The sequence below is a fragment of the Giraffa tippelskirchi genome, chromosome 10 (genome assembly GCF_054371585.1).
Source record: "Giraffa tippelskirchi isolate mGirTip1 chromosome 10, T2T-mGirTip1v1.2.pri, whole genome shotgun sequence".
Lineage (NCBI taxonomy): Eukaryota > Metazoa > Chordata > Mammalia > Artiodactyla > Giraffidae > Giraffa > Giraffa tippelskirchi.
The window spans coordinates 20,554,936-20,580,364 of NC_137284.1; the positions used below are offsets into that span (position 1 = coordinate 20,554,936).

General features: G+C 38.5%; 2 protein-coding genes across 10 annotated transcripts in view; both read right to left on the reverse strand.

The window, feature by feature from the left end:
- SLC37A2 (solute carrier family 37 member 2) overlaps positions 1–7,918 on the reverse strand; it is a 56,916-nt gene extending 48,998 nt beyond the window's left edge. The window contains exon 1 of the mRNA XM_081535097.1: positions 7,835–7,918. The gene's annotated coding sequence lies outside the window, so the exon portion shown is untranslated. The remainder of the gene's footprint in view (positions 1–7,834) is intronic.
- Positions 5,118–25,429, reverse strand: part of CCDC15 (coiled-coil domain containing 15) — a 51,058-nt gene continuing 30,746 nt past the window's right edge. For 5 of the 9 annotated variants that reach the window (XM_081535052.1, XM_081535050.1, XM_081535058.1 and 2 more), the window contains 3 exons: positions 7,946–8,122; positions 7,296–7,444; positions 5,118–6,030 (listed from right to left, as the gene is read on the reverse strand). In XM_081535052.1, coding sequence (XP_081391178.1) covers positions 5,909–6,030; positions 7,296–7,444; positions 7,946–8,122 — 448 coding nt within the window. In that variant the 3' untranslated portion in view covers positions 5,118–5,908. The remainder of the gene's footprint in view (positions 6,031–7,295; positions 7,445–7,945; positions 8,123–25,429) is intronic. The other 4 variants (XM_081535057.1, XM_081535055.1, XM_081535056.1 and 1 more) reach the window with 1 other exon arrangement.

Consider the following 25,429-nt stretch of genomic DNA (forward strand, 5'->3'; position numbering starts at 1 on the left):
AATGGCAGCCCACTCCAGTATTCTTGCCTGGAGAATCACATGGGCAGAGGAGCCTGGCTAGCTTCAGTCCATGGGGTCGCAAGAGTTGGATACAACTTAGTGACTAAACCATACAGCTGTAAATATCATGAAGAAAAATAAAGCAGGGGAAGGGGAGGGGGGACCTAAGGGGAGCAGGTGGATAGGAGGGTCACATTTTAAAATAGGTGGTCAGGGGCTTTTCAGGTGGCACTGTGGTAAAGAATCTGCCTGCCAATGCAGGAGATGCAAGAGACACAGGTTTGATCCCTGGGTCAGGATGATCCTCTGGAGAAGAAAATGACAACCCACTCCAATATTCTTGCCTAGAAAATTCCATGGATAGAGGAGCTCGGCAGGCTACAGTCCATGGAGCCACAAGAGTCAGACACAACTGAGCACACACACACACACACAAAATGTCCGCTAATTAAGATATACTTGATAAGGTAATAAAGTGATCCAAAATTATCTTAGGGAGAAGTGTCTCCAGACAGAGAAAGAGCTAATAAAGAAGACTTGAAGCAAGAGTGCCTGGAATGTCCATCCAAATGGACAAGCAAGGAAGCTCAGTAGAACAAGCAAGGAAGAAAGCAGTGGGAGATAAAGTTTGAGTAGTGGGACCAGATTGTGTGTGTGTGTGTGTGTGTGTGTGTGTGTGTGTGCGCGCGCGCATGTGTGTGTTGCGTGTAGAGAGTCGGGATCATGAGGTCTGGTTTTGGATGTGTTAAGTTTGGCTGCTGCATTGAGAAAGTACACAGGTACAAATAGAGATTATTTTGTTGTTTAGTTGCTAAGTCATGTTTGACTCTTTTGTGACCCTTTGGACTATAACCCACCAGGCTCCTCTGTCCATAGGATTTCTCAGGCAAGTATACTGGAGTAGGTTGCCATTTCCTTCTCCAGAGGGTCTTAACAGCCAGAGACTGAACCCGCATCTCTTTCATTGTAGGCAGATTCTTTACCACTGACCCACCTGGGAAAAGATTACTTAGGAACTCTTTAAGATAATCTATGAGAGAGACGATGGTGGTAGGGACCAGGCATCTCACAGCAGAAGTAAGGTGAACTGGAAATGTATTTTGCAGGTAGAGCTGACACAATTTCCTGATGAAGTGAAGGATGAAAGAGACAGAGCGGGGAAAATCAATGATTTCTTCAAGGTTCTTGGCCTCAATAACTAGACATATGGAATTGCTAATTAACCAATATGGGGAAGACTATAGGAAGAGCAAATTGAGGGGAACCAATGATGAGGAAATGTTAAGTAGGCAGTTAAGGTTAAAAGTTTGGATTTTCAGAGAGAGGTCTATGCCAGATATATAAATGTAGGTGTTATCAGTATATAGATAAGAGACCCATGAGACTAAAACAGATCACCAGAAGAGCAAGTGTAGATAGTAAAGGTGTCCAGTGACTGAGCCCTGGGATACTCTTAAAAGCTTTGGGGTTGTGGAAGCCAGGTGTAAGATATTTCAATAAAAAATGGAGTGATCAATTGTGTTTAATTCTGATGGCAGGTCAAGATAGTTTGAGAATGACCATCAAATTTAGCTATGTGGAAGTCACTGATGGCTTTGAAAAACCTCTTCACCGGAGAGGTAAAGGCAGATAAGTCTTACTACAATGTATTCAAGAGATAATGTGATGAGAACAGAAACAACAGACATTAAAAATTAGTTCAGAAGGGTTACAAGATACAAGACCGAGAAATGAAAGTGAAAGTCTCTCAGTCGTGTCTGACTCTTTGTGACCACATGAACCATAGAGTCCATGGAATTCTCTAGGCCAGAATACTGGAGTGGGTAGCCTTTCCCTTCTCCAGGGGATCTTCCCAACCCAGGGATCAAACCCAGGTCTTCGACATTGCAGGCGGATTCTTTACCAGCTGAGCCACAAGGGAAGCCCAAGAATACTGGAGTGGGTAGCCTATCCCTTCTCCAGCAGATCTTCCTGACCAGGAATTAAAACAGTGTCTCCTGCACTGCAGGTGGATTCTTTACCAACTGAGCTATCATAATATACAAAATTCAACTGTATTTCTATACACTTACGATGCACAATCAGAAAATAAAATTAAGGAGATAATTCCATTTAAAATAGTATCAAAAAGAACAAAATACTTTGAAATAAATTTAACATAAAAGTACACATTATATGCTCTAAAAATTACAAAACATTGTTAGAAGAAATGAATGGAAAGACATCCCACGTTCATGAAATCAGATGACAACTCCCAAACTGATTTATAGATTCAATGCGACCCTTATCAAAATCTCAAGTAACTTTTTTTGCAGGAAGGTGATCTTAAAATTTCGTATAAAAATGCAAGGGACTCAGTATAGCAAAACAATCTTTAAAAAGAAGAACAAAGATAGAAGCCTCATGCTTCTCAATTTCATAACTTGCTACAGTAATCAAAACAGAATACTTTGGTTTCAGTATAAATATAGATTAATGGAACAGAAATGAGATTTCAGAAATAAACCCTAATATTAATGGTCCATTGATTTTTGACAACAGTGTCATATCAATTCAGTGGGGTGAATAATAGTTTTTTGAACAAACGATGCTGGGACAACTAGATATCCTCATACAAAAGAATGAGGTTGGATGCCTATCTAATGCTATACATAAATATTAACTCAGATCACAGACCTCAGTGTAACAGCTAAAACTACAACACACAGGAGTAAATCTTTGTGAACTTGTATTGTGTGCACATGTGCTCAGTCACTTCCTCGTGTCCAATTTTGCAGCCATATGGACTGTAGCTCGCCAGGCTCCTGTCCATGGGATACTCCAGGCAAGAATACTGGAGGGGGTTGCCATTCTCTCCTCCAGGAGATCTTCCCGGCCCAGGGATTGAATTCATATCTCCTGCATCTCCAGCACTGCAGGCAGCTTTTTACGCACTGAGCTACCGGGGAAGCCCTGAACTTGGATTAGGTAATGACCAAAGCAACAAGAGAAAAAAATAGATGAATTGGACTTCCTCAAAATTAAAACATTTTGTCCTGCAAAGGAAACTATCAAGAAAGTGAAAAAACAATCCTCAGAACAGGAAATATTTGCAAACCATAAGTCTAATAAGGAACCTTATGCAGAATATATTAACAACTCTCAGAACTCAATAATCAAAAGATAAATAACCCAATTACAAAATGGCAAAGGATTTGAAGAGACAGTTCTCCAAAAAAGATATACAACGGGCTAATAAGCATGTGAAAAGATGCTCACCATCATTAGCCATCAGAAAAAAAAGATGCTCACCATTGTAGCCATCAGGAAAATCAAAATCACAATGAGATACCACTTCATACCCTTTAGGATGACTATAATCAGAGAGATAGATAAGAATAAGAGTTGGAGGATGTGAAGAAAATCTGAACCCTTATACACAATTGGTGTGAATGTAAAATGATGCAGTCACTTTGTAAAAGTTTTCAGTTCCTCAAAATGTTCAACATTAAGCTACCATATGACCCAGCAAATCCCCTCTTGGGTATATAGCCAAGAGAAGTAAAAACACAGCAAAACTTGTAAACAAATGTTCATAGCAGCATTATTCACAGTAGCTAATTAGTAGAAACAGCCCAAATGTTCATCAACTGGGTAAATAAAATAGAGTATATCCAGAGTGGAATATTATTCAGCAATAAAAAGCAATGAATTACTGATACAAGCTACAACACAGAGAAATCTTTAAAACATGATACTAAATGAAAGACTTTAGTCACAAAAGACTATTTTTTACATGACTCCATTTATATGGCAAGTCCAAAATAGGCAGATATATAGAGACAGAAAGCGGGCTGGTGATTGGCTGAGAGAATGGGAAACAACTGGTAGTGGGTATGGAATTTTTCTTTTCTATACTAAAAAAATTTGATTATTGTTAAAAAAAAACTGTAAAATTTACAGTTGCAACCAATTTTAAGTATACTTTTCAGTAGTGTATCTTAAGTGTCTTTATATTCACACTGTTGTGAAAGAGACCTCTGGAACTTCTTCATCTTGCAAAACTGAAACTCTACTCATTAATAACCTCCCATTTCCTCCTGACCCCAGATCCTGGCAACCATTACTCTACTTTCCTTTTTTTTAATTTTGGCCGTGCTGGGTCTTTATAGCAGCACGTGGGCTTTTTCTCTAGTTGCGGCATGCACACCTCTCTTTGTTGCGGAGCACGGGCCCTGGAGTGTGAGGGAGCAGTAGGTGTAGCCCACGAGCTTAGCTGCCCGACAGCACGTGGGATCTTAGTTTCCCAACCAGGGATCAAAGCCGTGTTTCAAGCACTGGAAGGTGGATTCCCAGTCACTGGACCACCAGGGAAGTCTCCATCACTCTACTTTCTGTCCACATGAATTTGATTACTTTAGGTTCCTGGTATGAGTGGAATCACACAGTATTTGTCTTTTTGTTCCTAGCTTACTTCACCTCGCACAATGGCTAATACAGGTTACACTACATGACAGGATTTCTTTCCTTTTTAGGGCTGAATAGTATTCCATTGTATGTGTATACCACATTTTGTTTATCTACCCATCTGTTGATGGAAATTTAGGTTGCTTCCACCTCTTGCCACTATGAACATATCTGTTGAAGATTTTGCTTTTGATTATTTAGGATATATACCCACAGTGGGATTGCTGGATCACACAGGCATCTCCTTAGAGTGACAAGTGTTCTAAAATTTGATAGTGGTAGTGGTTGTACAACCATAGAGTATAATAAAAACCACTGAATTGTACATTTCAAGTCGGTGAATCAAATGATACATGAATTATATCTCAACGAAGGTGTTAAAAAATACAACTCAGAAAGGCTAAAGCAAGGATTTAGTTGCATAAGGATTTTGACTGAACTGGATAACTAATCTGATTAAACAACCAGTCAATCTTGTCACACGAGTAATTCTGACACTTATTTTCAATGACCTGGCTAGATGTTTAGGTGTTTTCTGAGACATAACTTAAGTTCTTTTTCAACACTGACCATTAGAAGTAGGAAAAAGAAAATGTCAGTACCTCTCCTTAATTCACAATATTAAAACTTTTCATATTTTGTGTCAAGAAACACCATAAAGAAATAAAAAATTCATACTAACTATAGCAATTTTTATTTCACCTGCTCTGTAGGTATGGCATTCACCAGATTTTTTAGAGATAGGAAAATACAGTAGAACTTTACTCTCTTTGACTTCAGATTCACTTTTTGAAATGTCACTCACAATTATTTCGCATAAAAGATGCTCAAATGGCAGAGGGTTTATTTGCCTTTTTTGCTATAAAGATTATAAAATTAAAAAGTCCTGTGTTCATTGTCACTGAATGGGGAAAGAGGTAATAAATTTAAAAACATAAGAGAAAAAATTTTGAGGAAAAAAACGTACATTAAACTCAGACTGTTCTCATCTCTAACTGCTGTACACAACTAGAAAAGCTAATAGCAATACAGATGGCCACTGGTGCTCAGAAATTCATTTCTTCATCTTCTCTTCTCCTTCATCCAAACATTTTCAATTCTGTCAAGATTCAAAGTACAATTATGTAAAGATAATAAATGAGATAATCTCAAAGATTTCTAATAATCTCTTCTGAGCAGAGCAAGTGAGAGAAACTTCACCAGCCTGAGTGATCCTTTTTAAAACAATATGTACCAGATGGTTTACAGTAATGAGACAAGTCTGGAAGCCAATTTTCAATCTTAGTCCCAAGCACAGAGTGAAATAATGGTCATGATCTGATTAAAAAGATACCAATAGTGTGGGACAGTCTTTCTTTCCAGATTACACATCTTATACACTTTGACAGTTTTTCCTAAAATAATCTCTTGGGGTAGATTTTAAGTGAAAGTTGAAATACTAACAGTTGATTTCAGATTCTTATTACAGGTTTTTCAAAGTCCGTCTATGTGCAGAAGCAAAATTATGAATGGCAACTCGAAGATCTGAGTTCCCCTCAGGGATGTCACAGGAATTGATGACTGAACGTAGTGCCCGGGTATATGCTGCAAATAAAGATTAACATAGTGATGAATGAAGTGGGATTCTAAACAGTTCTCCCAACCTCTTCCTATTAGTACTGCTTCTCTGCCCAGTCTCATAGGCATTAACTTTAACAATCCATTGAATAAGTATCAAGTATTTACCACATGCCAAGTACTCTATGATTACAGAAAAGATCATGAGAGGATGGACGCAAAAATTTAAATTGCAGTGTACTATTTCCAAACCAGAGGCATATATAAAATGTCCTCACAGCATGAAGTTCAAAATGAAAAAGAAACTGGGAGAGGATGAAAATGATTTCCAGAAGTGGCAACATTCCAAAAAAAAGAATTGGTAACATTTAAGACGGTCTTGAAGGATTAATAGAAGTAAAGGAAAGAAGGCCTTCTAGGCAAAGAAATGAGTGTGTGGGGGTACAAGGATATATTAAAAAAAAATGTGCTGTGTACTGATAATAGCAGGTTTGATATGGCTGGAGTGTTGCCTGGAGCCAGAGAGAAAATATGCTGGTTATGCACTGTATTTTGTACTTCAGTGGTAAGTCCTACAGATCTAATGATAGGGGAATGGCACAATCAGATATGTGTTTTTAAAACATAATTCACAGGACTGATAAGAAACTCATATCGCAGATGGAACATTAGGAATATAAACACCACCAACATTTTCGGTGTGTGTATGAAGCCTCTATAATCTCTACACTATGTAAATCAATACATTTAAGAATGGACAGGAAACAGAAATATTAGTGACAACAGGAAATGACTCCATTTCTTCTAGCTGGTATTCCTAACAGAGTTTACATTGGTCCTCATGTTTCTCAGTGACCAGCAGAACTGGCAGTCTAATGTGGATATACACACATTATAAATAATATACAGATGATAAGTCTACGTTAGATAACATTCAAGAATTTGGATAACAGGGTATTCAACTGGACAGAGGCCTAACTTAGATAGCTATAAACCTCTAATCTTCTTCATTTACAGGAGGACCTGCAACCCTAGTCTCATTACTGTACAATGAGCTAGAACTATTTCCTCAGCATAAATGAAGACAAGAAGATAACATATCTCAAAGAGAAATATAACTCACTATAATTATTTTTATTGCCTCAGAGTTATTTTGTAAAGGGGGTATAACAGTCTTTGATATATAGTAAGCACTTAGTCAATAAATGCTAAATTTCTACTACAATCACTATTTTTACTCTTGTTATTTTTTATCTGCCACCAGGTCCCAACCATTCCTTGAAGACACTTACCTTTGTGGTTTTTATAGAAAATACAATTGTTGGCACAGGTATCAGGATGAGCATCCCAAAAATCAGGACCACAGCAGCAGAGTGGAGGTAAAGTAATATTATATAGCTGCAATTTCTCCTGGATCTGGGCTCTTAAAGCTTCTACATATCTATAAAAATACAGTATGACCAAGCAAAGCGAACCACTAGGAAGAGAATGAGCATGAGTCCTTATTTTACTCCTAGCTCGAACTATTAAACTATTTCATATCACTGTGCCTCAACCCTTCCTTTGTGTACTAGGAAGCAGTACAAGGAAAAATGTGCTATTCCAGAAAGGTATTAGGCAATCAAGAAATCTGTTCACCTTCTGGTGCACAGGGTGAGGGTTCGATCCCTGGTTGGGGAGCTAGGATCCCTCATGCCTCATGGCCAAAAACAGCCAAAGAACATAAAACAGAAACAATAGTGTAACAAATTCAATAATGACTTTATAAAACAGTCCACATCAAAAAAAAAAAAACCTTAAAACAAAAAAGAAATGTGATGAAGTTCTGTACCTCCTAAAGCAGAAGAAGACACAGTCAATTCATTTTAAGGAAAATGAGAATACCGACTTCCTAACAAGTCTCCTCCAGGGCCAAAATTTCATGCAGAACTTTCCAAAGTACCTTTGGTATTCTTTTTCTCTCTGCTGTTGTTTTTCTCTGGCTCCTTTTATTTCCTCAAGTTGTAGTTGGGCTAATATCTCACTCATCTTCTCCCCTGAACATGGCTCTTCATGGGAGTTCATTCTTAATATCCTCTGTTCTTCAGCATAACGTTGCTGCTCTTTCTTTTTCTTAATTCTAAAAATAAAATCATAACATGGTTAAGAATTTCATCAAGTCATTATTTTTTTTTCAAGTCATTATTTAGAATTAGCTTTTAGATCCAAATACCTCAAGAAATTCCCAGAAAGAGGGGAGTCAGGAAATCAGTTTAACAACCCTAGAAAAACCTCAAAACTCCCTGCTGACTGATTTGAGTTTATCTCATTGCTCATGTATACACATAGTCTCTTGAATGGAAATGACCAACAGTTACTACTAAAAAAGTGTTCCTGTAAGAATTCTAACACAAGAACTTTCTCAGGTTAAAATTACAAGTAGACAGGACTTCTGCTTTTAGCTAAAATGGATTAACAGGGACTGGATTTGCCCTACCACCTTAAACAACCAAATAAATAGAAGAACAACCCAGAAACCAACCAGACCAAAAACAAACAAACAAACAAAACAATGGTTTTCTAGACACTGGATATTCAGCAATGAAAGACAGTGATCCTTGACAGGTGGAAAACAAATGAAGTGAGTCCTACCAGTGCCCAAGCTTACTGCCTTCAGGCAGCAGCGGCAGGGGGCAGGAGAGTTGAGGTGGAGCCTGATAGACTTTCTGAGTTGGGGAGATGATGCTGAAAGTACAGGGACACAAAAGCAACTAGAGTATTTAAGACAGAAAACCCAGGGGAGAGAGCTGCTCAGAGAGAGAACCCCAGAGATCTAGGGGGTCTCCTTCTAATACACAGCAGAGCCCTGAGCATGCACATGAGGACAAGCTCTGAGACCAAGGACAGCGTCATCCAAAAGAGTAACAGGGAAGTGCCCTGTGCTCCCACAGCACAGGATGGAGACTGTTCCCACCACTTAAGCCTTGAAAAACTCATAATGTACAGGCACTGGGTAGAGTTTTCAGGAAGACTTTACCTCAGTAGTGGGGAATAACGATTGTTCCAGACACAACCAACACTGTAAGAGCAAAGCCTCAAAATAACTTAAATAAAAGTGCTAGTTGTTCAGTTGCATCCAACTCTTTGCGACCCCAAGGACTATATATAGCCCACAAAGCTATTCTGTCCATGGAATTTTCCAGGCAAGAATCCTGGGAAGTGGGTTGCCATTTCCTTCTGCATCCCTAAACAAAGGTCAAAAAAATTTCATAAGAATACAAAGATACCCAGTAACCAATGAGGTAAATTCAATGTTGGACGTCTAATCAAAGATTACCAGGCATGCAAAGAGGCAGGCAAATACAATTCATAATGAAGAGAGTAATCAACCACTCAAAATCAACCTAGAGTAGACAGTGATTAGAATTAGCATAGAAGGACATTAAAACAAGATAGTACAACTATTAATATATCCTATATGTTCCAAAAGTTTAGACATAAAGAAGACTGAAATCAACTTATCAAGATGAAAACTACAATTTCTGAAATAAAAAATACATTGGAGAATAAGTCTATATATTAAAAGAAATAGAATTAATAATTAGTAATCTTCCAAAACAGAAAGCACCAGGCCCAGATGGGCTCACCAAACAATTAAGGAAGAAATTACACCAAATCTCTTCGATCTCTTTCAGTGGACAGAAACAGAAAGCATGCTTCTTAACTCATTCTATGAGGTCAGAATTACTCTAAAATACAAACCAGATAAAGATATTAGAAAGTATTACCAGTATCTCTCATGAACAAGAGGCAAAAATCCTCAAAAATATCAGCAAATCAAGTCTAACAATGCACACATATATCACGATCAAAAGGAATTTAGGCCAAGAATGAAAGGCTGGTTCAACATGAAAAAAATCAACTAACGTAATAGATCATATCAAAAGCTAAATAAGAAAAATCACGATCCTATAAAAAGATACAGAGAAAGCATTTGACGAAATCAAACACCACACAATCCAGCAGTGCCCATTGGTATTTACACAACTTACACCCACACAAAACCTGCACATGGATGTTTGAAATAGCTTATTTGCCAAATGCTGGAAGAAACCAAGATGTCCTTCAGTAGATGAATGGATAAATAAACTGTTGTACTTTCAAATAACAAAATCTTATTCAGCACTAAAAAGAAATGAGCTATCAAGCCATGAAGAGACATTCAACGTAAATGCCTATTCCTAAGTGAAAGAAGCCAGTCTCAAAAGGCTACATACTGTATGATTTCAACCAAATGAAATTCTGGAAAGAGTAAAACAATGGAGACAGTGAAAGATCAGTGGTTTCCAGAAGCTGGGGTTGGAGAGAAGGAAAGAAGGTGAACAGGCAGAGCATAAAGGAGTTTTAGAGTAGTAAAACTATTTTATATAATACTTAATGATGGATACAAGTCATTAATACATTTGCCCAAACCCGTAAATGTGCAATATCAAGAGTGAACCCTAATGTAAATTATAAACTTTGGTTGATAATGATGTATCAATGCAGGCTTATCACGTGTTAACAGTTGTACCACACTGGTGGGGGCTGTTGATAATGGAGGAGGCTCTGAACGTCAGGGGATAGTACATATGAACAATTGCTCTATCTTCCTCTCAATTTTGCCATGAACCTAAACTGCTCTACAAAAATAAATTCTTTATTAAAAAATATACACTGGGTGCGATTACTAGCAGGTTAAACATTGCAGAACTAAATCTGAAAGCATAATGATAGAAATTATCCAAAATAAACCACAGGGAGAAAATCCAAAAATTTTAAAGGAACACAAAAAAGCAATGAATCCAATTGAAAATGGGTAAAGGACTGGAATAGATATTTCTTCAAAGATGATCTATAAATGACCAACAAACATAAGAAAAGCTGCTCAACATCATGAATCTTCATTCAAATGCAAATCAAAATCTCAATGAGATTATCACTTCATACTATATTCACAATATAGATATGTTTATTTGTTTATTAACACTACTGAACTGTACACTTAAACATGGTTACAATGGTAAATTATACATTATATGTTTTTTTACCATCAAAATAGAAAAATCACGTCACATAAATAAATGAATAAATGAAGGGAAAAAAATGAAATCAATTTGTTTTTAGACGTAAAAAACCTGAAAGAATTCATCCCCAGAACGGGCATAACCCAGAGACAGTACAGGCTTGGTTCTAGATCACAGTAATAAAGGGAAGATTGAGATAAAGCAAGTCATATTAAGTTTTTGGCTTCCCAGTGCATATAAAATTCTGTTTACACTGTAGTCTTTTAAGTGTGCAATAACACAATGTACATGCCTTAATTTAAAACTAATTGGCACCAGCAGACGAGCTCAACACAAGGTTGCCACACACCTTCAATTTGTAAAAAAAAAATGCAGTATCTACAAAGTACAATAAAGCGTAGCACAGTAAAACAAGGTATGCCTGTATACCCACAATTGCAGGAAATGTTAAAGGTTATCTTTCAGACAAGAGCAAAATGATACTTTAGGTAATACATATAAGATTCTCATTAGTTAAATCTCTTTTAAATAATAACAGACTTCTTTAACAAAAATAACAACGTATTTTATATGTAAAAGTAAAATGTATAACAATAGTATAAAGGTTGGATGAGAGAAATGGAAGTACACTACTCTAAGATTCTTATATTAAAATTTTTATATTATATGTGAAGTGGTATAATATCATTTAAAGGTAGAGTGTGAAAAGTTAAGAGATACACAATTATAAACCCTAGTGTGTGCATGCTCAATCTCTCACTTGTGTCCTGCTCTTTGCAACCCCATGGGTTATAGCCTGCCAGGTTCCTCCATCCATGGGATTTCCCAGGCAAGACTACTGGAGTGAGTTGCCATTTCCTACTCCATGGGAGTAGGAAATCTGAGTCTCATGCACTAGCAGGTGGATTCTTTACCACTGAGCCACATGGGAAGCCCTATAAATTCTAGAACAACCAATAAAATAACAAAAATGTCATAGCTTACAGGCCAACAAAGGAAATGCAATAGAATCACAAAAATATAAAAGTAATTCAAAAAAGGTATAAAAAGAGAAAAAAGAGAACTAAGAAGAAATGGGACAAATAGCAAGATAATATATCAAACCCTACCAATAATCATGTTAAAAGTAAATAGTCTAAACACCCAATTAAAAGGAAGAGATTGTCAGATTTGATAAAAATTGTAGGATTTGATCCAACTACACACTGCTGACAAAAAATGCACTTTAAATACAAAGAAACAGATTTAAAACACAAGAAATGCAAAATATATGCTGCTGCTGCTGCTGCTAAGTCGCTTCAGTCGTGTCCGACTCTGTGTGACCCCATAGATGGCAGCCCACCAGGCTACCCCATCCCTGGGATTCTCCAGGCAAGAACACTGGAGTGGGTTGCCATTTCCTTCTCCAATGCGTGAAAGTGAAATCGCTCAGTCATGTCCGACTCGTAGCAACCCCATGGACTGCAGCCTACCAGGCTCCTCAGTCCATGGGATTCTCCAGGCAAGAGTACTGGAGTCTAGCACTAGTTACAAGAAGGTTGGAATAGCTGTATTAATATCAGACAATGTAGATTTCAGAGCAAATAAACTATCAGAGATAAAGGTCATTTCATAATTACAGAGTCAATTAACTGAGAAGATATAACAATCCCAAACATTTATGTATCTAATAAAAGAGCTTCAAAACACATGAAGCAAAGGCTTATGGAACTGCAAAGAGATAAAATAAACCCACAGTTAAGGCAATTTTTAATACCCTCTCTCAATTATTGATAGAAAAACCAGGCATAAACATGGCAAAGCTATAGACTTGATCAACATCCTCATGAAATTAAAAGATGCTTGCTCCTTGTAAGAAAAGCAATGACAAACCTAGACAGTCTATTAAAAAGCAGAGACATTACTTTGCCTACAAAGATCCATATAGTCAAAACTATGGTTTTTCCAGTAGTCATGTATGGATGTAAGAGCTAGACAATAAAAAAGGCTCAGCACTGAAGAACTGATGCCTTCGAACTGTGTGCTAGAGAAGACTCTTGACAGTCCCTTGGACAGCAAGGAGATCAAATCAATCAATCCTAAAGGAAATCAACCCTGAATATTCACTGGAAGCACTGATGCTGTTGAGTATATTTTCAAGTGCTTATTAGCCATTTATATATTATTTCCTTAGGAGAAATGTCTATTTAAATCCTTTGTCCACTTTTTAATTGGGTTATCTTTTTATTATTGAGTTGTAAGAGTCCTTTTATATATTCTGACTACAAGTCTCTCATCAGATAAATGATTTGCAAATAATTTCTCCCATCTTTAGTTGTTTTTTTCACCTTCTTTATAGTTTTTAATTTTGATGAAGTCCAACTTATCAATCTTCTATTTTACTGTTCATTGGATAATTGATTTTTGACAAATGTACTAAAGTATGCAGTGGAGAAAGAATAACCTCAGCAAAAGGATATATACAAAAAAGCCACTTCACACTACATGTGAAATGAACTCAAACTGGATCACAGACTTAAATGTAAAACCTACAATGATAATCTTTCTAGAAGAAAACAACAACAAATTTTTGTGACCTTGGGTTAGGCAATGATTTCTTAACTATGACACCGAAAGTACAATCTCTTTAGTCATTTAGGAAATGTAAACTAAAACCACAATGAGGTATCACTACATACCTATTCAAATGGCTAAAATCAAAAAGACTGATCATACTAAGTGTTGGTAATGATGTAAGGGAACTTGAACTGTCTTACACTGCTGGTGGTAACATAAAGTGGTACAACTACTTTAGAAAACCATTGGACAGTTTCTTTAAAAACTGAAATATATACCTACCATGATGATCCAGTTCACTCTCAGGTATTCACCCAAGAGAAAAGGTAACATATTTCCAAAGACTTGCACATGAATGTTCACTGCAGCTTTATTTGTATTAGCCCAAAACTAGAAACAACCCAAATGTCCATCAACCTTTGAATGTATAAACAAATTGTGGTATACCCAAACAATGCAATACAATCTATAAGAAAAAGGAATAAACTCTTGATACCACCACAACAAAGACAAATCTTCAAAATAATTACTCTGAATAAACGGAGTTAGGCCAGGACTTCCCTGGTGGTACAGTGGATAGGAGTCTGACTGCCAATGCAGGGGGCAGGGGTTCAATCCCTGGTCCAGGAAGATTCCAACTGCAGCAGAGCAACTAAACCCATGAGCCACAACTACTGAGCCTACGATCTAGAGCCTGGTGAGATGCAACTACTGAGCCCGTGTGCTGCAACTACTGAAGCCCTTGTGCTAACAGCCTGTGCTCCACAACAAGAGAAGCCACTACAATGAGAAGTCTGCACACTGCAACTAGAGAGTAGTCCCCACTCTCTGCAACTAGAGAAAGCCCACACACAGCAATGATGATCCAGCGCAACCCCCGCAAAATAAAATTAATTAATTTTTTTAAAAAGGAGCAAAGTAATCTACAGTGACACCAAGCAAACAAGTAGTTGCCTGGGGAAGAGGGGGCTGTGCAGGTAAGAGGTACTACCAAGGGCACGAGGAAACTTTTGAGGATGATAGATATGTTCATTGTCTTGAATATGATAGTCATTTCATATGTGTGTCTGTATATGTGTGAAATTTTATACATGTAGTTTCAGTTCAGTTCAGTTCAGTCCAGTCGCTCAGTCGTGTCCGACTCTACTGAACATCAATTATACTTATTTTAAAAAAACACCTTCTAGCAGAGAGCAAAAACCACCTTCTAGTGGCACAATGAGAAAATTGTCAGAAAACCTAATTTAAGAGCTTTTGTTAAGAAATATAACTAATTTGGGACTTCCCTCATGGTTCAGTGGTAAAGAATCCACCTTGCAATGCAAGGAACACAGATTCAACTCCTGGTTGGCAAACTAAGATCCCACATGCCACCAAGCAACTGAGCCTGTGCCCTGCAACTACTAAGCCTGTGCCACAACGAGAACCCATGCACCTCGACGAAAGACCCTGCATGCCACAACTATGATCTGACATAGCCAAATAAGTAAATATTTTAAAAAAGCAATATAATTCAAGACTAGAACTTACAGATGTATGCTGATAATGTCAGTTGCTAAAAATGACTTTGAAACAAGTGAGCTGCTATTTTCTGAACAGTAGTCTGAGGTCAATTCACACATCTCTTCACTAAAGCATGGTTGGCTGAAAATTCTGGGCTTCCATCCATTTGTAGCAGCCCGTTTACTCCAGGGGAATTCTGGGCTTCCTTTGTTAGATTAATACAGGTATATTTTAAAAACCAGGAAGTTGTCCTACAAAGGCCCAAACATGAGGCACTGGAAAAGTACAAGAAACTTGTATGTGCGACTAAGTTCATCCAGATTCTGTCACCTCCAGTAGAGGTGACAAGTCCACTCTAAACAAGGATTTTCTTATAACTGTTCGGCACACTTGCCGTTCTTTCTTGAGCTATAAGTCTACTAGGAGTATTCCTCAAACAGTCTAGAACGTAAAAATAGCTTTTATCGTATGTTGTTGTTGTTTAGTTACTAAGTCATTCTGACTCTTTGGGACCCCATGAACTGCAGCATGCCAGGCTCCCCTGTCCTTCACTGTCTCCCACTGAGTCAGTGATGCTATCTGACCACCTCATCCTCTGCCGTCCCCTTCTCCTCCTGCCCTCAATATTTCCCAGCATCAGGGTCTTTACCAGTGAGTCAGCTTTTTGCATAAGGTGGCCAAAGTTTTGGAGCTTCAGCTTCAGTATCAGTCCTTCCAAGAATATTCAGGGTTGATTTCCTTTAGGATGGACTGGTTTGAGCTCCTTCATGTCCAATGGACACTACTCAAGAGTTTTCTCCAGCACCCGAGTTCAAAAGCATCAAGTCTTCAGCGCTCAGCCTTCTTTATGGTCCAACTCTCACATCTGTACATGACTACTAGAAAAAGCAGTTTTGACTATATGGGCCTTTTGTTGGCAACGTGATATCTCTGCTTTTTAATGCACTGCCTAGGTTTGTTGATATCTCTGCTTTTTAATGCACTGCCTAGGTTTGTCATAGCTTTCCTTTCAAAGAGCTGCTGCTGCTGCTGCTGCTAAGTCGCTTCAGTCATGTCCAACTCTGTGCGACCCCATAGACGGCAGCCCACCAGGCTCCTCTGTCCCTGGGATTCTCCAGGCAAGAATACTGGAGTGGGTTGCCATTTCCTTTTCCAGTGCATGAGAGTGAAAAGTGAAAGTGAAGGTGCTCAGTCATGTCCTACTCTTTGCGACCCCATGGACTGCAGCCTACCAGGCTCCTCCATCCATGGGATTTTCCAGGCAAGAGTACTGGAGTGGGTTGCCATTGCCTTCTCCTTTTCAAAGAGCAAGTGTCTTTTAATTTCATGGCTTCAGTCACTGTCTACAGTGATTTTGGAGCCCAAGAAAATAAAATCTGTCACTGCTTTCACTTTTTCCCCATCTATTTGCCATAAAGTGATGGGACCGAATGTCATGTTAGGTTTTCCAATGTTGCATGTTAAGCCAGCTTTTTGACTTTCCTCTTTCACCCTCATCAAGAAGCTCTTTAGCTCCTCTTCACTTTCTGCCATTAGAGTGGTATCATCTCCATATCTGATTGTTGATATTTCTCCTGGCAATCTTGATTCCAGCTTGTGATTCATCCAGCCTGGCATTTCACATGATGTACTCCACATAGAAGTTAAATAAGCAGGGTGATGATATATAATCTTGTTGTATTCCTTTCCCAGTTTTGAACCAGTCAGTTGTTTCATGTCCAGTTCTAACTGCTGCTTCTTGACCCACATACAGGTTTCTCAGGAGACAGGTAAGGTGGTCCGGTATTCCCATCTCTTGAAGAATTTTCCACAGTATGTTGTGATCCAAACAGTTAAAGGCTTTAGCATAGTCAGGGAAGCAACAGTACAAATTTCTCTGGAATTCCCTTGCCTTCTCCAACGAATGTTGGCAATTTGATCTCTGGTCCCTCTGCCTTTTCTAAATCCAGCTTATACTTCTGGAAGTTCTCAGTTCACCTACCGCTGAAGCCTAGCTTGAAGGATTTTGACCATAACCTTGCTAGCATGTAACATAAGCACAACTGTACAGTAATTTGAACATTCTTTGGTACTGCCCTTCTTTGGGATTGGAATGAAAACTGATCTCTTCCAGTCCTGTGGCCACTGCTGTGTTTTCCAAAGTTGCTGACATATTGAGTACAGCACTTTAACAGCATCATCTTCTAGGATTTTACATAGCTCAGCTGGAATTCTATCACCTCTGCTAGCTTTGTTCATAGTAATGCTTCCTAAGGCCCACTTGACTTCACACTACAGGATGTCTGGCTCTAGGTGAGTGACCACACCATCATGGTTTCCAGGTCATTAAGACCTTTTTCGTATAGTTTTTCTGTGTATTCTTGCCACTGCTTCTTAATTTCTTCTGCTTCTGTTAGGTTGCTTCTGTCCTCGCTATCGTACCCATCTTTGTATAAAGTTTTCTCCTAATACCTCCAATTTTCTTGAAGAGATCTCTAGTTTTTCCCATTCTGTTGTTTTCTTCTATTTCTTTGCATTGTTCGTTTAAGAAGGACTTCTTATCTCTCCTTGCTATTCTCTGGAACTCTACATTCAGGTGGATAGATCTTTTCCTTCCTCCCTTGCCTTTTGTGTTTCTTCTTTCCCCAGCTATTTGTAAAGCCTCTTCAGACAACTGCTTTGTCTTCATGCATTTCTTCTTTTTGGTAATGGTTTTGGTCACTGTCTCCTGTACAGTGTTATGAATCTCCATCCATAGTTCTTCAGGCACTGTCTACCAGATCTTATCCCTTGAATCTATTCGACCCTCCACTGTAAAATCATAAGGGATTGGTTTAGGTCATAACCTGAATGGCCTTGTGGTTTTTCCTACTTTCTTCAATTTAAGCCTGAATTTTGCAATAAGAAACTGATGATCTGAGCCACAGTCTGCCCCAGGGCTTCTTTTTGCTGACTGTATAGAGCATCTCCATCTTTGGCTGCAAAAAATATAATCAATTTGATTTTAATATTGATGATCTGGGATAGCAACCCCTGGTGGCTCAGACGGTAAAGAATCTGCCTACAATGCAGGAGGCCCAGGTACAATTCCTAGGTTGGGAAGATTCCCTGGAGAAGAGCATGGCAACCCACTCCAGTACTCTTGCCTGGAGAATTCCATGGACAGAGGAGCCTGGCAGGATACAGTCCATGGGGTCGCACAGAGTCAGACACAACTGAGCATGCGCGGAGACCATCTGGTGATATCTATGTGCAGAGTCATCTCTCGTGTTGTTGGAAAAGGGTGTTTGCTATAACCTGTGTGTTCTCTTGACAAAACTCTGTTAGGCTTTGTCCTGCTTCATTTTGTACTCCAAACTTGCCTGTTACTCCAGGTATCTCTTGACTTCCTACCTTCACATTCCAATCTCCTATGATGAAAAGGATGTCTTTTTTTGGTGTTAGTTCTAGAAGGTGTTGTAGGTCTTCACAGAACCAGTCAACTTCAGCTTCTTTGGCATTAGTGGTTGGGGCATAGACTTGGATTACTGTGATACTGAATGGTTTACTTTGTAAATGAACCAAGATCATTCTGGTGTTTTTGAGACTACACTCAAGTCCTGCATGTTGTACTCTTTTGTTGACTATGAGGGCTACTCCATTTCTTCTAATGGATTCTTGCCCACAGTAGTAGATAAAATGGTCATATGAACTAAATTTGCCCTTTCCTCTCCATTTTAGTTAACTGATTCCCAAGATGTCGATGTTTACTCTTGCCATCTCCTGCTTGACTACGTCCACTTTACCCTGATTCATGGTCCTAACATTCCAGGTTCTTATGCAATACTGTTCTTTACAACACTGGGTTTTACTGCCACCACCAAACACATCTGCAACTGAGCATTGTTTCTGCTTTGGCCCAGTTGCTCCATTCTTTCCGAAGTTATTAGTAATTGTCCTCGGCTCTTCTTCAGTAGCATAATGTACACCTTCTGGCCTTGGGGGGCTCATCTTCCAGTGTCATATCTTTTTGTCTTTTCATATTGTTCATGGGGTTCTCGCAGCAAGAATACAGGAGAATTGGCAAGAATATTTGACATTCCCTCTCCAGTGGACCACATTTTGTCAGAACTCTTCACTATGACCCACCTGTCTTGGGTGGCCCTGTACAGCATGGCTCATAGCTTCACTGTGTTACATAAGCCCCTTCACCATGACAAGGCTGTGATCCATGAAGGGGATCACAATCAAACTCAAATGCAATATAAAGTTGGAACAAGACAGAAGAAATCTCAATACTCCAACTTGTACAGAGAGATGTTTTATTCCTAGTAAGAATCAAGATATGGGCATATCAGGCAGTGTACCAGAAACACGAGAAAGGTAATGTGGAGAAGAGCCACAGCACACATACTTATTCACACCTGAATCTTCTTTTTTTGGCCATGCTGCACAGCATGCAAGATCTTACTTCCCTGACCAGGGATTGAACCCATGCTCACTACAGTAGATGTGCAAAGTCCTAACCACTGGACCACCAGGGAATTCCCCACAATTGACTTCAAAATATACACCAATTTGCTTTTTTAAAATATAATGCATGATATAAGTAAGAGAATAAAAGGAAGAGGTTAAAAAAGTATAAAAGTTTAAACATAAGCCTAGGATCATAGGTGCCCTTCGCTAAGGATCTATTCACATAAAGATCTTTTCTCAAAGAGAGCTAGTTTAAAAAAGTAAATGTTTTGAGGACATTCATATTTGATTAGTTCAATAACTCCTGAGCTGGTGAAAAATGCAAATGTGAAAAGATTTTTCTAAAGATGAGAATCGAACCGAAGTTTTCAGTTGTTGCTGTTGTTTAGTTGTGTCCAACTATTTTGCAACCCCATGGACTGTAGCCCACCAGGTTCCTCTGTCCATGAGATTTCTCAGGCAAGAATACTGGAGTGGGTTGCCATCTCCTTCTCCAGGGCATCTTCCCCACCCAGGGATCAAATCCTCGTTTCCTGCATTGGCAGGCAAATTCTTTAGCACTGAGCCACGAGGGAAGCCTCAGGTTTTCAAGAGTGAAATTTAAATGGAGCCAGGTGAATAACAACAGAATGGTTTAGTTACTGGTATAATTCTCTATAGGCTTCCCAGGTGGCAGTAGTGGTAAAGAATCTGCCTGCCAATGCAGGAGACATGAGACGCAGGTTCGATCCCTGGGTCAGGAAGATCCCCTGGAAGAGGGCATGGCAACCCACTCCAGCATTCTTGCCTGGAGAATCCCGTGGACAGAGGAGCCTGGAGGATTATAGTCCATAGGGTCACAAAGAATTGGACACGACTGAAGTGACTTAGCACACACACACATAATTCTCTATACCATTTACTCTCTATACCTATAAAGTAAGAGCTCAGGAAACATGTCAGCACTGTTTCTCAAATGTGGGTAACAGGAAGATTACTCGAAATTGTTGGTAACAGGACAATTACTAGCAGTGATGGAATCAGCCCTTTCCCCTTCTCCCCACTAGTCAGCCCTCTCCTCATAGTCAAACATCTTAAGAGTCTAGCCTTTTCCTCTCTGATCTCTCCTGTTTGAATATGGCTTTTAAGACCCATCAGTCACTCCACAAAACAACTCTCTCTAAGGTCATTGGTGGCCTACTGGTTAATCCATCTAGCATTTACATTCTCAACAGGGGTGACATTATACCCAAGGCAGCAAAAATTGATTCGAGGGAGCAAAATATCTTAGATGTTAAAATAGTTTGTAGCCCTCAAAAAGGTCATAGTACATAAGCAGAAATATACCATGTCTATTTCTTACTCTAGAAGAAGGCATTCTCCGTTTCTTATTCTATGCCTTCTCCCTAGGTGACTTTTTGCATACCATCTGCTTCTGTGACCACCTCTATCATCTGTAACTCATTAAGCTCCAGCTCCAGCATAGACCATTCCTCTGAGATATAAACCTATTTAACTGCCTGCCAGTTTGACATTCCACTTGAGTGTCTCAAAGGTATTTATCTGGGAAAAGGATCCACAGCTTTGGTTAGATTCTCAAGTTAAGAACTACTGCCACACAGTAGTTTCAGAAAGGATCATAACAATAAAAAATGGCAAAACCAACCTAAAAAGTTGATAAAAACAATTACTTTATAAACCTCTCGAATGTCTTTAAAGCTTCTTGCATAAATATACCTTTTAGTTGATACACAACAGAAACTTAATTAGGTTGGAAATCAAGATGTCGACATAATGGGTTTTTCCCAGGGCACTGACGTGAATGCAATTACAGTGGTTCTCGGGTTATGCTAAACCTAAAGTCAGACTTTCAGTAAAAGAGAGTAAGAATATAAAACTCTGCAAATTGATTTGTCAACTTGCTACACTGAGTGTATGCACAACAAGTAGATGGCAATATTTACATTTTGAAAATAATCCTGAAGAGAAAGCGTTATCATAGGCAAAGTACACTAAAAATACATTCTTATAATTACAACAACTCAAAAACTCTTGCTAGTCATCTTTCATATAAGATCACACCACTAATCCTTTACAAAGTTAAACTTTGTAATAGATAGAGATCTAGAACTAAAATTGAAGACTTTTTGGCTCTATGAATTCATACTTCTTGAGCAATCACAGAAATCTACCAACACTAACACTGTCAAATAAAGGGAACTCTGCATTCAAGAATAAGAAGTAGCTTTATTTCAGGGGTTAAGAGAGGTGTCTGCTAGAAAAATAACTTAAGGAGATGAAAGAAATCTTCCTCTTTGGTACAACAGGATTAAGGTCTAATCTAGCAGTCTAAATCTCTGCCTGCTAATCCTGTTTTCCTGTTCAACCTTCTCTCTTTTTTGATTCTGATAGTATTCTTCCTTAGCAATTTCTGAAATTATTACTAAAAATAACTTAATATTTCCTACTGGATGCTCTACTTGCATTTCCTTTAGGCACTTCAAATCCAATTTGCCCCAAACTAAACTTCTCTTCTCCACCTCTACCTCCTTGCTGGAAAAATCTGTTTCAAAGCAGCTCATTAGGTAAATGGGCTAAGGGTGGCCTAAGCCATAAACCTGGAACTTATCTTTGAATTCTCCTCTGCTGCTGCTGCTAAGTCGCTTCAGTCGTGTCCGACTCTGTGCGACCCCATAGACGGCAGCCCACCAGGCTTCGCCGTCCCTGGGATTCTCCAGGCAAGAACACTGGAGTGGGTTGCCATTTCCTTCTCCAGTGCATGAAAGGGAAAAGTGAAAGTGAAGTCGCTCAGTCGTATCCGACTCTTAGCGACCCCATGGGCTGCAGCCTATCGGGCTGCAGCCTATCAGGCTCCTCCATCCATGGGATTTTCCAGGCAAGAGTACTAGAGTGGGATGCCATTGCCTTCTCCATGAATTCTCCTCTAGCAGTATCTTATCAATTCTATGTCTTTTGCTCTTAGAACTGTCTCCTCCTCACTGCCTCCCTGGTCCTGGCTTATAACTTATTGAAGTTACAGACTTCAAAGCAGGTAGGTGATGGAATTGACTAAATCTGGGATTGAATCCCAGTTCTGCCACTGTTAAGTATGATCTTTATCTTAGGCAACTTACTTAACCTCTCTGGGGCTCATTTTCTCATCCGTAAAATAAAAAGAATAATAATCTCCTAACATCTAGTCTTAGCCATTTTATCTATGCCTCACAATGTGTTTAAGTGGCTCCTGTTTCCAGGATAAAATCCAAATTCCTTCTTATAACATACGAAGTTCTTTATAATCTTTCCTCCTTTTATAAGGCTTACCTCTTGCCATTCTATTAGCTCCAATCACATCCAACTCAGAAGTGTCACATTCTCTCGTGTCACTGCCTCTACAGTGCTAGTCTTTCTGCCTGGAATTCCTACCCACTCTTGGCCCACTCGGCTCCAGTTGTGTCTCGTACACTTCTGACCCTTCGCGGCTCAGCCCAGGAAGTCTTCCCTGTACTGCTACACCAGGACCCCAATTTTGAGTTCAAAACATTCTCTGTGCTCTCATACCTTCTTGTAATTTCTTCCTTCTATTGACATTAGAAGAAAGATTTCATTTTACTAATATTTTACTTGATATTTTTACATTTATGTTGATCAAAGAAATTAGTCTGTAACGTTGCTTTCTTTAATATCCAAGACCGGTTGATTTTAAGGTTATACTGGCTTCTATAATTATTTGGGAAGTATTCCTGTTTTCCATTCTCTGTAATATTTTACATGAAACTTAGTGCTATTTTTTCCTTTAAATATTTGGCAACTAACATTTATTGAGCATGTACTACATGCCAGATTCTACACTAAGTTCATTTGCCATGTTACCTCATTTAATCCTCACAGCAACTTTCTGAGGTTTATATTCCTCTTATACCTGTTTTATAGGGAAGAGGGCTAATAGAAAGTAACTTTCCCAAAGTCACAAAGCTGGTGGACAGCAGAGCTAGGACTTGAACACATATCTCCCCAGGTTCTTAATCACATGCTATATTGTCTTGTAATACTTAACATATCGTACTAGAATTATTCATTTATTTGCCTCTCCATTAGTCAGTGGAATCTACCTACTAAGATCCTTGAAGCATGGGATCATATCTTCCATATTTTGTATGCTTTAAATCTAGCTTCATGTCTATCAATAAATAGCTGCTAAATGAATAAATTAAGACATATCATTTGATTCTTGTAACAGCTGGGTAAGGTAAAGTGGTTACTATCAATTTCTATGTAGAAAGCAGGTATATGTTTATTTCAGAATGCTGCTAAAGTGGTTTTTGTCTTTAAAACAAATAACCCCCATGAAAAGAAGGGCATACATGATTTCATTTCTTCAACAAGTAAAGAGCAAAAAATAATTTTATATTATTTGCAAACTGTCATTGACAACAGATTTAATGTTCTGAAACCATCTGTAAGACAGAGACCTTCATATTTCTTTTGGGGTCAAGAGTATAAATCCAACAAGAAAAAGATTATCCAGTGAGAAAATGGCAATAAAACAAAAGCCTTAAGCAGAAAAGCTTTCAAAGAAGGTCAGCAGAATAGCTGAAGAAGAATTCCCCACTGACTACACCATGTGGTAGGCATGTCATAAGAAGATTTAAGATAGGCATAAAATATCCACAGCAGAGATGTCCTGGCTTCAATTAGATGAACTAAAATTTCCATTCTGTTTCGCCTGATGAGTCTGTAAAAATGCTTATATATAGGCACCACAGAATTCAGACTTTTTTCTTTTTGATGTAGATCAGATCATAATTATGGCAAAATGAGTAAATTATAGTATGACAAATCTGACCTAGATATAAGAATGGACTTCCTGAGAGCCAATGTCCTTAGATTCTGAAACAATTATCCGGGGAATTATATAATTACAGTCCCAAAGAACATTAAGAATAGAAAAGATCTTTGAACTATTTAAACAGAATTCTGCCTAAAGGCTACCCTAGATAACTTCACAAGGATTTTTCCAAGCCTCTCTCTTCTAATCCCAATCCAAAACACACATACACATACACTTTTTTACTGCAGCAGTTTTTGCCAAGTCGCTTTTAGGACAACAGTATTATAACATGTCTCAAAGGGGGAAGAAAATGTGAGAATAAAAACATACCAAAGGAACTACTAAACACCTCACAGGAAAACCATTCTCACCAGTGGACTGCCACATAAAAATTTCAGAAGTCTTTGTAGTCTTTATAGCAAAAAAAACAAGACATCAATCAAGGGGGCCCTTACTGCTTAGGCTCCCAGGGTCAAATATTTAAATAATAAAAAATTGAAATGCAGAAAGAATAGAAAAAAATTATTTCCCCCAGTGAAAGACAATTCTTAAACATCTTGGAACGTTTCATTTAATCATTGTGTTCATCATCACTGTGTTTGCAGAAAGCTTTGCTTCCGTTGGGTCCATGGCTTGGGAGAAGTTCAGGGGTAGTTAAGAAGCTGTCCTGGGGAAGACGGCAGAGGCTTGGGGAGAAGCCCCTATTAGCCCCTCTAAGGTCAGGGGCTAATAGGTGAAGCAGTGCCCCTAATAGGCCACTAGGTCTTCTGATTTTAATTTCAAGTAAAATTTATGTTCATGAGAGAAATTAAGTCTATAAATGTTGCTTTCTTATAAAGTCCTTGTCAGGTTGGTACTAAGATTATGCTGGCCTCTACAATTATTTGGGAAGTATTCCCTATTTTCCATCCTCTAGAATAGCTTATATAAACCCTGGTGTTATTTTTTCCCTTAAATATTTGGGATCCCCTAATGCAGATATCTGAGCCTGGATCTAAACTTGAGTTTTTCTTTTAGATAAGATTTTTTTCAAAAAGTGATTTAATTTGTTTACATTCCATAAGTGATTTTTTTGTGT